We start from the raw sequence: 14,155 nt of genomic DNA on the forward strand, positions 1-14,155 counted from the left end.
GAGAGAGCAGGCATTTTGCCACTTGTTGTTTCCAGATACCAGTGTTTAAATAATACCTAAAATATCACCTTCCTGTGTTTCAGTTAGTCTCACTCCTAAAATCAATTCTCACATATTTCTTGCTCCTCTAATCGTTAGGTATAAGAGGAAACATTACCGATGGCAGGAAAATGAAAAAGGAGAAGCCAGATGAGGTGAGACTATTTATATCCAGGCTGCCCGAGCTGATCCAAGTAAAAGACAGGCAACAAATGCAGGGAGAGCGCTGGACTCCTGAGACCTGATATAATATATTACTTATTGTGTATAATTCAAATAGCCATCCATCTCCAGTTAGTCATTCTGCTTGCATCAGGCCTTTCACATTCATTATCATATCAGTTAACACAATTTAATGCAAATGGCTCCACCCAGAAGCAGTGCCTACATATCAATTACTGCCAGAGTGTTGTGCACGACAAGAGTTATTATAGTAACACTGGTGAATTAATTGCACCTGAGAGGAAGTGTGTGAATGAGAATGGCTGGGAAGGATGAGAGATGAAGAGGGAACATGAGGAGGAAGAATAAAACGCTTTGTCGCTACTCCTTTATTCTTTGAAGGACCCTCTTGTCACATCGTGAGCCTCCAACCAGATGCAGACTCAAGAGGATCCTACATCTGAAATCAATGTTATTCCAACAAATGGAAATGAAATAACCTACACTCAGAACCCCTCCTGGCAACTGGATTGCCACCCACTACGTCCATGGACAAAACACGCTGAAATCATTAAGTCTCACAGCGGAGGATCAATGGCTGCATACAAATTCTGCTCATGTCATTTGCAGCGGTGTGTATCTTCACCATTATCCAGCACTATTCACCCCGATTATGGTGAGGATACTTCAGGCATGTGCAGCAGTTTTCCGAAAATGATGCATCCATCACCTTCACAGCCAAAGTGGCAACTGATATTAATATGGAACAGTTACTTTTTAGTGGATTTAAAAGTGAAATTATATGTTTTTTAAAAACAAAAGCCTTATAAATATTGGTGTAGGTCAAACATAATTGATGCTTTATGGTTATGAATTTTAAAATCTGAGTATGCATGGTTAAAGAGATGACTGTGGCACAGCAGCAAACGTTTAGCAAATCCTTCTAGGCACAGCCAGTTTTCCCAGTGGGACCTTGAAAGTACGAACTTGAATCCCAGAGGGACACGGGGCACTACATTTATAAACATGCAGCGGTTGGTTCAGACTCCCACAGGACATCACTGCAGCATTTTACTCCCCCCATAGAGAGGCAGTCAACCTCACAATGTAAATAAAGCATACGCTGGAGAATAAAGCCATTCAAAAAGCACATCAGCAAAGTTGCTAATAACAAGTGCAACATTCTGATCGTGTAGCAAAATGAGTTTAGTGTTGTTCCTGTCTAGAATTTTGATATGCCAGGATGACTGAAGTTTACAACTTTACTTTTTCCATTAAAGAGCTGCTGCACTTTGACATAGGTTACATTAACATGAGCAGTGCTCTGAGCTGAATTTTCTGTGGGTCATCCCAATCTGCTGATAAAGCTTCTGCTGTATGTGTAGCCACTCTGTTGCCATTTTTGCAGCCGATTTGCTCTGCTCCTATTCCTCTTACCCTTTTCTTTGTGTTTTCCTCTGCTGCACCAAAAGGGTGTTTCCACTCTGGTAATGCCAGGTCAGGTGTGTGCACAAAACAAGTCACGACGCATCATTACTGAGACACCTTGCCCAATCATTTAAATAAAGCCCACATTGTTAATAAGGAAGAAGGCTCCCCTGAATGAGTGGTGATTAGAGGCATTGATTAATATAAATATAATATACACAGCTTTATTCTTTCTATTAGCATATAAACCTTTTGATTTTTTTATTGCCAAGGAATAAGCTCCTTCACAGCTCCATGAAAATGCTGCCATACAGCCAGCTGACTACATCCAGCCTTGGCATTGTTGGTGCTGATATACAGTACTGTAGGTGGTTAATTATGTGAACCATTGGTGCACAAGTGCACAAAGACCTGGCAGCTGTCTATTCTGCTTTGTGTACAGTAAGACCCAACTTATTCATTGAGACATTTACTAAGTCTACTTTCACAACATTTTATTTCACTGCAGTACCCTGTGGTTAACCTTTAATTACTGAGCATCATGCATAAGGTATGTTTTGTGTCCTCCTGTGTCTTGAGTGCAGGTTTAAAACTGAATGTATGGAACTGCAACACATTGTAATGATACTACAGCAACAATAAATTCCCAGTAACAACCAAAATCAGCCCAATACTCGATTACACTGCTATGCCCTTTATTTCAAATTATTCCCTTTGAGCAAAACCAGCAGTAATATCGATTTCGTGGCCACAGAGTTACTCCAGTGTTATTCTCCTACCACAGACTGAATTGCATCAACACAGAGAGGAAAGTACCAGATGTTCAAGGACTGTTGAAGTTTTGGAGAAGAATGTTTTTGGTTTAAAGTTTTTCCATGTTTTTTTTGCCTCTCTTTTGCTTTAAGTGAAAATGAGCTTTTAATTAATGATGTTATCAAAGTGGAAAATCTGCATACATCTTTTTCTGACATCTTACCTGCCTGTGTTCAAGCAGCCCCAAAAGATCTGAGACGTTTCTCACTCTATTAAACCTGACACAGCCCAGAATTGTCTGGATTCAGAACTTTTACTTTTTCAGCACATTTTGCTCTCCCCGTTGCTAATTCATGTGTATTGAGAAAGCTAAATGTGTGTCTTTATACAAAGAGAATTTTAAGGAAAACTTCTGTTCTGGTTTCAAACAGCGTGCCAAGGCCTTCAAGTCTGTGATCTGTGAACATTCAGAGAGAGCTGGAGCAAAGTGTGGGCACAGAGGAGTGGAGGAGTGCACAGAGGCTGGGACGTATCCAAATGCACATACTAAAACTATCCACATCAGGCACACATACAAAGCTTATTCAAAGCGCCAGATCACCAAAGAGAGAATGTGTGATTAGCAGAAAAAAGGAGGATATCAGAAGAAGAAAGAAAACTTCAAATATTTAAAGAACATGTTCAAAGCCAGCGGGCAGGGGAGGAATTGTCTCTTCAGTTAATTCAAGTGTTCACATTTCACAAAGAATACTCAACTCTCAATACTCAACTGCTTACTAAGAACACAGGGCCTCAGCTGGATCAAGTGATGTAAAATCCTGGACAGTTTTGCAAGCATCCATGTGACCTAAACTCTGAGCTACTGTATGAGCGTTCACTTCGAAATCAATACAGCTCTACATACAGTACACTAGAAGCTTTTAAAAAGACTTATTTATTTAATAGTCTGTTGGGGTGACGGATCAGAAGTGAACTTGCCTTATAGTGACTGGATCTCCTGTTACATCTAAATGGAGCCTGTGTCTTTATTGTGCATCTTTATGCATGTATGTGTTGTGAACATTGTATCAGACAACTTGTTCCTGTTTAAGTTGATCAACATGCTTATAGCCACTCGTTCAGCAAGGCTCAGTGCCACATCTGCTTGCATTATGCATTGAGCATCTTAGCATTTAGCTCAAAGCAACACTTTGTGTGAGTACAGCCGCAGATAGCCACTACCCTTCAGATGCACTGGCTTCATTCCATTATATCCAAAGTGTTCATCAAGGTTGAATTGTTCATATGAAATAAAATGTTCTATTTATTTTTGGGGATGCAAAGTTTTTCCGAAACAGAAAACAAGAGAAAAGAGAAAAGCTACACTATATGCTAAAGCTATAACCCACCAGCTCACCCTGGTTCACTATTGATTCCACATCACATTGTGCTGAAACAGGTTAAAGGGACATTGTGTAACTTCTCTTGTTGTCTATTGACAAAAATTGATTATTTCGTTCAAAAGTTTCATTAATTAGTAATTACCCCCGTCAACAAACTGTTGTGTTCTGGTAAGCTTTGAATTTGACATTCATATATACATAGAGCAGGTAAGCTCAGTGCAGGCTGCCATGTTGTGCTGCCATCTTTTACGTTTAGTGGCGTGTGTATCGTTTTGCCTCGTGCCGACGGACGCTTGTTCATCATGTTACGTGCAGCGGCTGTTGTGAGTTGGTTGCAATAAACAACGGCACTGCTAGATGGGAGTAATTCCTACACAATGTCCCTTTAAAGAGCAAAATAAACAACATGGGAGCTACATTAAATCTCTAGACGCCAAATGCTTGCAAAGGACCAATTACCTATGAGCCAAATCCAAAATTTCTGATTTATACCACAAAGATGCTCTGGCCTCAATGCAGGTGTCACCCACATGGTTTTTCCTGAGCTAAACCATTATGCTTCAAGTGACCTGCCACTTCATCTCACCTGAGTTAAGTCTGTTTGGCTCCTGAGCCGCAATTATATTGTTAAAGCAGCAACCTAACATTAAAAGCCCTCTACCTGTCCCTCTTAATTAGCACTTAATTAGACACAAACTAGAGCCAAAAGGGAGCTACATTACCATACCTACCTATCAACTGAGTGTCTGAGTGTGTTTGTGTTTGTGTCTGAAAACAGAGAACAAAAGAATTAGTTGCAGTATATTCCTGCAAAATTCCACATTTGGCACAATGATTCCTCTTTACCTAGTTGAATACGGGCCACTTCCCTGAATAAATGCAATTAATTTGTTATACTTGAAATGCTTTTGAGGAGTAACGGTCAGTCTTGATCCTTTACACTGAGATTGTATGGAGTATGGAGTAGCCTACATTGGTGATCAATAAATATGAGTTTCTTTGCCTTGAGGTAATGAGTCGTAAGCCATTATCCCCTGTGAGCCAGTGGTGTCCAGTCCTCGGCCACGGAAAACTCTGCAGGTTTTCTATTCCCATCAAATATTACAGCTGCTGACTTCACTAATTAGTTCCTCCCTCTCTGACTGAAGGTTTGTTAATTAGTGAAATCAGATGGTGGAACGTTTGGCTGGAACAAAACCCTTCATACTCTTCAACAGCGCATGGCCAGACACAACTCTCTTCAAGGGAACAATTGTCCTCTGTAGCCCAAGCTAAATGATAAATATAGCTCTCTAGCAAGACGATGTTTCTCAGAAATAAACAACAGGCCACTTTATCTGATCTCTAATTCCATTCATCATCTCGCATTTTTAGCCTTGAAGCCAAGCTTGCCCGTAACGCACCGCTTACGCCATTGCTTGACTTTTTATGAAGATTTGCTCAAACATAACTTCAAGTCCCATATATCTGCTGATTCTGCTCATATTTTCAGGTTCTCTGTCTTTTTTTTTTAACCCCCAAAAATTAAGAGAAAAATACTCTCACAAATCAACGAGTGTGAAAAGGTGAAGGCAGCTCAAGCTGTCTGAAAACTAGGTACATCAGTGAAACAGAAAGGTAGGGTTGAATAATTACTGTAATCACTTTAATATAGAAACTGGCCTTTGCAATTTCAAAATCAAGTGCAAGACAATTTGAATTCTCACTTATTATCTACCAGGGCCTTAAACCACAGCAGGAAGTCAAAATTTTAAGGAAGTAGCTGTAGCTGTTGATTTCATTGCTTATAATGTCAGCGAGTTGTGGCGTGCGAATATTGTTAATAATGTGTTCTGTCTGTTCATTTTGGTCGACCTATGGCGTTAGCTAGCAGCTATCTCTATGGGTGTAAAGAACAAAAGAACAGACAGCTGTCGAAAAGACCTATAAAATTCTCTTTGTTACTTTAAACTTTTCATTTGATTATATTATTTTAGACACAAATTAAAACCCCTAAACTGATACCTTCAGGTTTCAGGGTAAAGCTGCTTTTAATGTCAGTGTCGCTAACGTTAACATTAGCTTAGTAGATGCAGAACAGAACTGTCAACCTGCATCATATTAAACTCAATTTTATGAGGCTAAATTTGGATAGAAACATTCATCTCTTTTGTTGACATATGATTTCTTAGTTCACGAGACAGCTTTGGTACTCAAACATGTTGTTTTGGGACATTTGCTGAACATCTGCAGGATATTGCTTGAATCCACACAATCAACCAAAACTGCAATATTGGTGAATACAAATACCAACCGGATCTTTTTCCAATAATATGCAGTGGTCCGACAATTAAAATATGACCTATAGACAGACTGAATTATGATACATTGTTTGACTAACTAACTGAGTGCAATTATGTTAGAAAACAGACTCTAAATACACTAGAGAAGGATTTCCTTCAGTCAAACTGCAAAATTATGAGCTACACAGTGCGTTATCTCTCCAGAAAGTTTGTGAGTTACAACAGAAAAACTCATTCAATTCTGAATTTCAGAATAAATGGAAACCTTTTAAATGAGATGATGTGGACTGTATATATGGTAAATGCCATTTGCCAGAAGGTAAAGGTGGAAGAGGGCAGTGTAATAGAGTATTAAACCAGTAAGGATGGCTGGTCAGCACAGATAACAACAGCTCTCCTATACAGCAGATGCATCTGTCTCCTCGCTCTGCTTCATCCTTTCACCGACGCAGATGAATCTCAGGTCACCGTCAATGACATGCACACACACACACACACACACACACACACACACACACACACACACACACACACACACACACACACACACACAGTCACACACACACACACACACTAATGTGCAGCTCTATGGTGTGCGGCTGAGGCCAGACAGGGGTGAGAGGTGATAGATCGTTAAGGCCACAAGATATGACATCGTCCTCCATAGCTGACTGGTAGAGGATGCTGGAGATACAGATGGAGGATTGTCTCTGTGTTTTATTGTATGAATTAGCTCTGTTAAGGTCATTACATTGAGCCTGCTGCCACAGTATGTGCCGATTGACCAGGCTCTGACCTCATGACAATGCTTAAAACCATGCTTCATGTAACTCTTAGCCTTTCTTAGACCCGAGGTCCCATCCAAAGGAGTCCATTCAGACTGTCCCAAGGGTATTTATGTAGGGATCTATTGTGCTGGTAGCTAATAAACCAGACCGTCAATTTTTGCAGTGTGACGTACAGATACATGGATGGAGCTAGATCTTGTCTGCTGCAGGACCTATTTTTAAAAGTTACCTTCACTGTATGTGTGCCACCGGACACCACAGCAGACATTAACAAAAGAAGACAGGGAGAGAGAATTGCCAAATTAGCATGCAACACATATAAGAAAATAGAAGCAGTTGCATATTTCAACTCTATTCTAGTCCTGTCAGAGAATTTCTGTATGACTCAGCTGGAAACTAAAGCCCCAATTTCTGAACATCCATGAGACCCTGTTTGAATGGTTGCTGAGGTGGAAAACTGAGTGAGGATTTTGTTCTCAGTGACACTTGAACAAGAACAAACACCTCTAGCAGAACAGAAGGTGGAACTGCATGGGAACTTTCTGTCTCAAATATCCAATTTAAACGACAAACCCATCCTCAGATAGATTATCAGGGCGTGATATTCAGGGGGGTTTGGAATGATATGAGCCAATTTATTTTTTTAGCGCAGCCACTTAGCCAAACTTCAGTTTCTGTGTTTCCCAGCCCACCGCTGCAAAATCATTAGCGCTGCTGCAATGTCATGAATTTGAAATTACAAAACACAGCAGAGAGCTTTTAATTTGAAACTGGTGACAGGTTGTAACACCCAACTGAGGTGACATGAAAAAAGAGAAGAGAGAAAAATTATATGGAGGAGATTAATTCTACTTTCACTGTAAATATCTGGGCATCCAGCCTCCCACATGGTTTACCGGTCAGCGATATCAATAAAAAACACCTAAAACATCGAAACATTGCCTTTACTTGTTTCTTAACCATGTTTAATGTATTATCCCCTTAAACTGAGCTCGATACACTATACAGGCCTTTGCAGCAGACTCATAACTTTTGAAACTAATGAATCTGCCTCTCAGAAAACAAGGGACACTTGACATGCAGAGCCATTCTTCATCGCAAGGTCATCATCCTGCAAGCCCAACGTGTTCATTAAAACAGCAAGAGGACTGAAGATGATCAATAGCAAACCAGACGTCTCCAATCTAATTCAAAATAAAGGAGAATGTGATAAAAATGGGCCATTCTTATTAAGATCTCAACGCATTTTATCATTCTTTTTTCAAAGACGATTTTCTCTTTCATGGGAACGGTAGTCTCTAATTTCTCCTGGGAGCCACAAGCTGCTGCTATCTCAGCTGTGTTTACTAATCTTCCCTCGACACCAATTTCTCAGCCCCACAAAGTTAATACTGGTCCAATGTAAATAGCCTTATCGTATAAACTCTTGTTATCCCCCCACCATGGCTGCCCAATGTGATACATGGTTAGAAGTCAACACAGGGGGATTAAGTCAGGGAGAAGGAGAGAGGGGGAAAAAAGAAAAAAAAATTTTGTACCAGCATCTGCAGTAAGGTTATCCACCTTAAATAACAGTAAAAAATGTCATGGTGTACTCAAGAAAGGAACACTCCTGTCACTATACAATGACACCAATCACACAAAGAACATGAGTAACACAGTGTGGGCCTGAAGGATGGGTGGATAATAAATTAAACTGAATTCTCTGTCTCCTGGTTCTCAGAACGGATCGATTGTGAGCTGATGCTCAGAGCCTCTCATGCCGTCTCGTCATGAGCACATTACAGTACCTGCCTCACTCTACCTGAACTAGTCTGTTTCACTGTAAGCCCTGGATCGCTGTAAATGCCATGGCACTAAGTTTTAATTAAACCGAAAGGGAAAAGTTTTAATTATCTCATCGCCTGCCATGAATTGGCTGGTGGCTACATGCAGACTCTCACTTGAATGCTGATGACAAGGAGGTGAATTAAGTGATGTATAGGATTAAATATCAGATTTACAAAGTTTTGAATTCTGTTTAGATAGATGCCCGAAGACAAGTACTGTAGGAATTTTAGGTGGTATGAATAAGTTTTTAAAAATAACAGCACTTGCTCCTGCAGCAAAGTTATGAACATTTTTTGAAAGAGTCAAACTGTTCAAAAAGGAGTATTCCCCGTGGCTTATAATCATTTCTTTTTAACTGATCTACAGTATCTGACTATGTCCTATCTTGTCATTTTTACATCTGTTCCTCTCAGCTTATCCGTCTTTATATCCACCACTGAACTGTCTCTTCTGCTATCAAATGCTGTCAGTTCTTTCTTTGAAGCTTTTGAAACTGCCACAGCTATTGAACATGCAAGCTCTCACTCTCTCCCTCTCATGTACAATGAACAATTAAATGCATGTTTTTGTCATGCACTGGTTGAATTGTCACAACAATATCACAGATTGATTGATGGATTGATTGATTGGGTAAAGGGAGGTCAGCGCCTTGAGCATATTGCAAGTTTCCACTGTAGAAGTAGCAGAGCAGAGAGCCCACTGCTGCCACTGATATTTCTGCTGAGAAGCTGAAACAGCACTCCTCTCTTTGTCAGATCCCTGTAGGTATTTGTTAATGCAGAGATGGAGGAGCGCCTTATAAACTATGCATGCCATCTCCCTCTGGCAACCACAAGTAGAGGGGATGATGGCAGGAAAATGCTGGTTTCCATTAGTCCTGTGAGGCTGGTTAACATAAAATTATCCTTGGGGTTAGTGGGAAGCAGACAAAACTGGGGTGAGTGGTTCATTAAAGCTAATGCATAATGGACGCTGGACATCTATGAGGGCTGATTTACACAGTCACACTTTTTTGATATGTCGATTTCACTGATACAATTTCTTGCCTCAGGCTTCAGGATAATTTACAAAGAAACGGAAGCACACATGTAATGCTGATATGGCCAAAAAAATAGGGCACATAATTCTTGCTTGATGTGTTTTAGTGTAGGATTTGCAGCAAGCCAGACTCCTGGTCTGCTCTATGTAATCAAAAATCTGCATGCCGACGGACGTCTCACAACACAAAATGGCTGCAGTCTGAAAGGCAATCAAGTACAAGCCATGGCACCGTAGGAGAGAGGACCACTCACCCCGCAGGAGGTCAGAGCTGGCATACGGTGAACTGTACGTCCGAAACAACAGCCAGTCAAAGTCATCCTCCTCCCCCTGGGTGAAGTCACACAGATTGGGGTCTGAATCCTCTTCGAACGTGCAGCCAGCAGCTGGAAATAGAAAGGAAAACATTAAAACACTGGCCATCACTAAAGGACACAACATTTATGGTAATAGTGAGCAATTTTAAGAAAACAGATGTAAAAATTTAAATTTAAAATGTCCTCTAAGCACCAGTCCAAAACTCAAGAGACTTCCTTTTCACAGGCTGGAACCAGAGCATGTTGATTTTTTGTACACAAATTGATTGACTGGGGACATAAATCATAAATCAGTTATCTTTCTCTTTCTTTAATATACCAAAGCCTTAGTCCGTTGTGCTGATTTCTGTATATTACAAGTTCATGTGGGCTTTACTTTTTCTTCTGACTCTCTTCCTATCATGGAAAATGTGAGAAAACACGACAACAACCTCTTCTTCCTGACATTTAATATGCACTTTAACCCCAAACCAATCCTAGCAGTCAGCCGCAATGAAATGAACAGTGCAGCCAAAGTAACCGCCTCTCAACCCTTTAAGGCCAAAGCACTGACCTGTGTTTGCTATTGATGTGAACATGCCTACACAAGTCAGCTTTGCACCGCTGCTCTTATGAACTGCACAAGGGTTATTGTAATGACCTTAGTGTTATGGGTAAATATCATAACCCAAGAGCAGAAATTGGTGGTAACTTACTGTATGGTCCTCTCCTCTGAGACAAGTATTTCACTCTCACTTGCAAAGATGCTTTAACGTGAATGTTAAGCATGAATTCTTGCACTAAAATTTCACAAACTGTCTGCATCAACCATTGCCTTGTGTATATAAAACACATTAGAAGAATATTAACAAATTGAATTACACACATATGCAGCTTTTATTTGTGTCAGATTTGACTGGTTGAATGCAGGCTGAACACCATTTCATTATCTTGTGTCGCACACAGGGGCATGTGCGTTGGAAAAAAAAGAAAAAGAACACAAAATCACATGTGTTCACACGTGCATGAATTCTCTCAAACCAACAAAAAACAAATCAAACAACAAATAATTACCTCAGACTAGCACAAAGGCAGTAATTGCCCCTGTATCTGAGGAGAATTACCCCTCCTATAAAACATCCACAAACAAGACTACATATTCCAAAGCCCATTCACAAAGGCACATACAAATAGTAATAACATTTGGAGAGAGCGGGCACCCTGGGGAATCTAGTGATTATCATAATACCTCACAACCTGCTATTCCATGTGCCAAAAAGCTAATTTTTTCAAATTATATTTAATAGCTATGGCTTTAATGGCCCTTGGGTCCTGAATAATGTGCTTCAGTCATTGCTCTCTGCATCTGTTGCCATATTTCACATTAGTCCATCGACGTGAGAATTACACTGTAACAGTGGGCAGTTTGAACAACCGACTCATAAGACTAGATCCTGTGTCAGTCATAATTGGAGCGGGACAGCACGAGACACGACATGCTAATGACGGAAATAACCGTGAGCAGATCCTGAAGGTGACCCCTGTGGTCTATAGCTTTATTGCCATTCGTTCTGTGTGCTAATCTCCCATTAAACCAATGGTCTCAATGTGACAGGCTGCAGACAAAAATGCAGGCAGCTTTACTATAGTGAGGAATTGTAATTCTCATTTTTACTAGCAATGTATCAGATATCCACAGCTTGCAGTTACTAAAGGTTATTGCAATTATTCTGTTACAGGCCAAATGAAATGGAGGACAAATGAATGATTCTTTCATGTGGTTGACCTAGTGTTTGAAATGTTTTTATATTCATGCCAATGCAGTATCTCAGTTTTGGTACCCTACCAAAACAATAATTTCTTTCAAAAAAGACCTCCATTTCAGAAACATGAGAAACATATATTTTTTGAAAAATAGCTTTCATCGACGAAGATACAGTACTCATACATTCATTTTTCTTGGGTGCAGGTGCTTTGGCAAGTATCACTATGCCTTGAAGAAAAGAATATACCACGCGCTGCTCTTGCTGTCAGAATATGAAAATACTGCTGATGAAGGTCTGAAGAGACTGAAATGTTAGGGTGATCAATAAATCATTGTACTAAGCAGGAACAGTGTGTGGGTTATTCTAGTGTCTTAAAACAAGTAGCTGAATTTTCTGAAAATAAAATAGTGTACCAAGTTTCCAAACTAAAGGTTTAAGGTGCTGACTGTCAACCTCAACATTCCCAGTTTACATCTGACTGGGCATCTTTACTGGGAGTCATTTCCTTTCTCTTTCTCCTTTTATTTCCTGTCATCCATCCTTTGCCCTTTGTCAACCATATCTATATCTATATATACAGTATATATGGTCAATATCTTAGCTTGGCATGTAAGCATGTTAATTCTAGCTAATTAACCAATTGAGAAAGAGAAACAAAGTGAAGATGAGGAAATGAAATCAGCTTTACAAACACTGATTAACAACAATTCTACATATTGTGATAAAGGCTTTATGTGAAATGTTATCAGAATTCATACTGGGGGGAACTTAAACATCTGCACAGATATAATAGTCATGACAAGTTGTCTTGTTGTCATTAAGATATCTGAAGAAAGAAGAAAATGAAAAAGACAGAAAAAATGCAATTGGTCAAAGTCATTCCTCTAAAAAGTACTGGATTGACTTATTGATGTCTTTGCAGCCACGCCACCAGCATGTAATAACAACTAACCCAGACAAGTAACCCAAGTTTCCATGCCAACTTTCAGTATTGTTTCCTTTTCTGGATATTACAAGGGCACTTCAGTCTACAACAGCAAAGTTCAAGAGAAGTCTATTCTTTAATATCAAAGAAAAGTTGTTCCTGCTGTTTGGATTAAAAGGTTACAGTTGGTCCAAAGTGTTGAACTTGCTTCAGATGGTGCATTCACTGCGCCACAAACATACTCAGAGTGGCCTTGCCCACGGCTAACCTATTACATCACTCTTGCACCTAACAGTGATTATACGGTATAAGATCAGAGTACATCTAACATCGTGGAAACTCAGTCCATTGGGTGATAGTCGCAGCCAAACAGCAGGGGAGGCAGAGTGGGCTTCTCCCTCTAGGTTTGATTTATTGCCCCGTGCTGGGCTGTTACTGCACAGATCTGCTGCTGAGGGCAGGGGTTAATTGTCCCGCACTGGGGTCTATTTCTAATAGAACAGCCGGAGATATGGGACCTGACACATCCAAAGGCTGGCACTATATTATTCCCTGCTGCTTCGGTAAATGAAGCTTACAGACTCCTCCCTGTATAAAAGTCTCATCATGCAGAAGAAGGAAGCCAGGATCTGACGCTGCCCGGGAATGTCATCTCCTCAGAACGCACCAGGAGACGTCCGGCTCATCTATCATGACAAACACACTCCCCCCTCAGCTCCTGTTGGAGTGTGGGGGTGTCAGTGGCTATTTTTTACCTGAATAATTACAGCATAATTTAGCGCATTGGCCAGTGCAAAGTCAAGACATTGCCAGGATTTTGTGGCTCGGGTTAAGGCACGTTTCACAATTTGCTCTGTTGTTCATGCTGCTGTCAGCTGAGATGAATCATCCCCAATTAAAATATAACTTTCAATGCTCATTTGATAACAAGTTTCATTTTTACTAGATATATAGTAATTACTGCAGATGATGAAACAGGACAAATCAATACAAACCAGCCTGTATCATTAAAATACTTGTCAGACTGCTAAGGCTTTCTGTTTTAATCACAATGTGTGCTGATCTTCAGCACCAGTGTAAAAGTGGGTCTAAAGAAAGAGCATGTAGTGTCACTTCTCTGGAGCAAAATGGTAGCACAGATTAATCTTATTTTTTTCTCCACAGACAAGCCTGGGAGCTCACGTTTCAAGGTTGCAATACCAACAGAAAACATGTTCAAATGGCTCTGTAGTGCCAAATCCACCGGCTGCTGCCATGTCCTGCATGCAGTGCAGCGCTCTGCCGTTAGGAGGAATACACGAGCAAACAAAGTGGAGATGGTGACGATGATGAAGAAGAGTGCGGTGTCACTTTGTTTAGCATTAATCTCAGTATTTACTATGAGTCTAAACTTGATCTCGAGAGCGCCAACACTCTCACCCTGAGAATAAATAAATACTTAACCTCTCTGACCAAAGTAACTTCAG

At 40.3% G+C, this 14,155-nt stretch overlaps 1 protein-coding gene across 2 annotated transcripts in view; it reads right to left on the minus strand.

The window, feature by feature from the left end:
* ptprub (protein tyrosine phosphatase receptor type Ub) overlaps positions 1-14,155 on the minus strand; it is a 155,095-nt gene that overhangs the window by 95,386 nt on the left and 45,554 nt on the right. For both annotated transcript variants that reach the window (XM_083989894.1, XM_083989893.1), the window contains exon 2: positions 9,957-10,088. In XM_083989894.1, coding sequence (XP_083846020.1) covers positions 9,957-10,088 — 132 coding nt within the window. The remainder of the gene's footprint in view (positions 1-9,956; positions 10,089-14,155) is intronic.

Source organism: Trachurus trachurus (genome assembly GCF_905171665.1).
Source record: "Trachurus trachurus genome assembly, chromosome: 16".
NCBI lineage: Eukaryota > Metazoa > Chordata > Actinopteri > Carangiformes > Carangidae > Trachurus > Trachurus trachurus.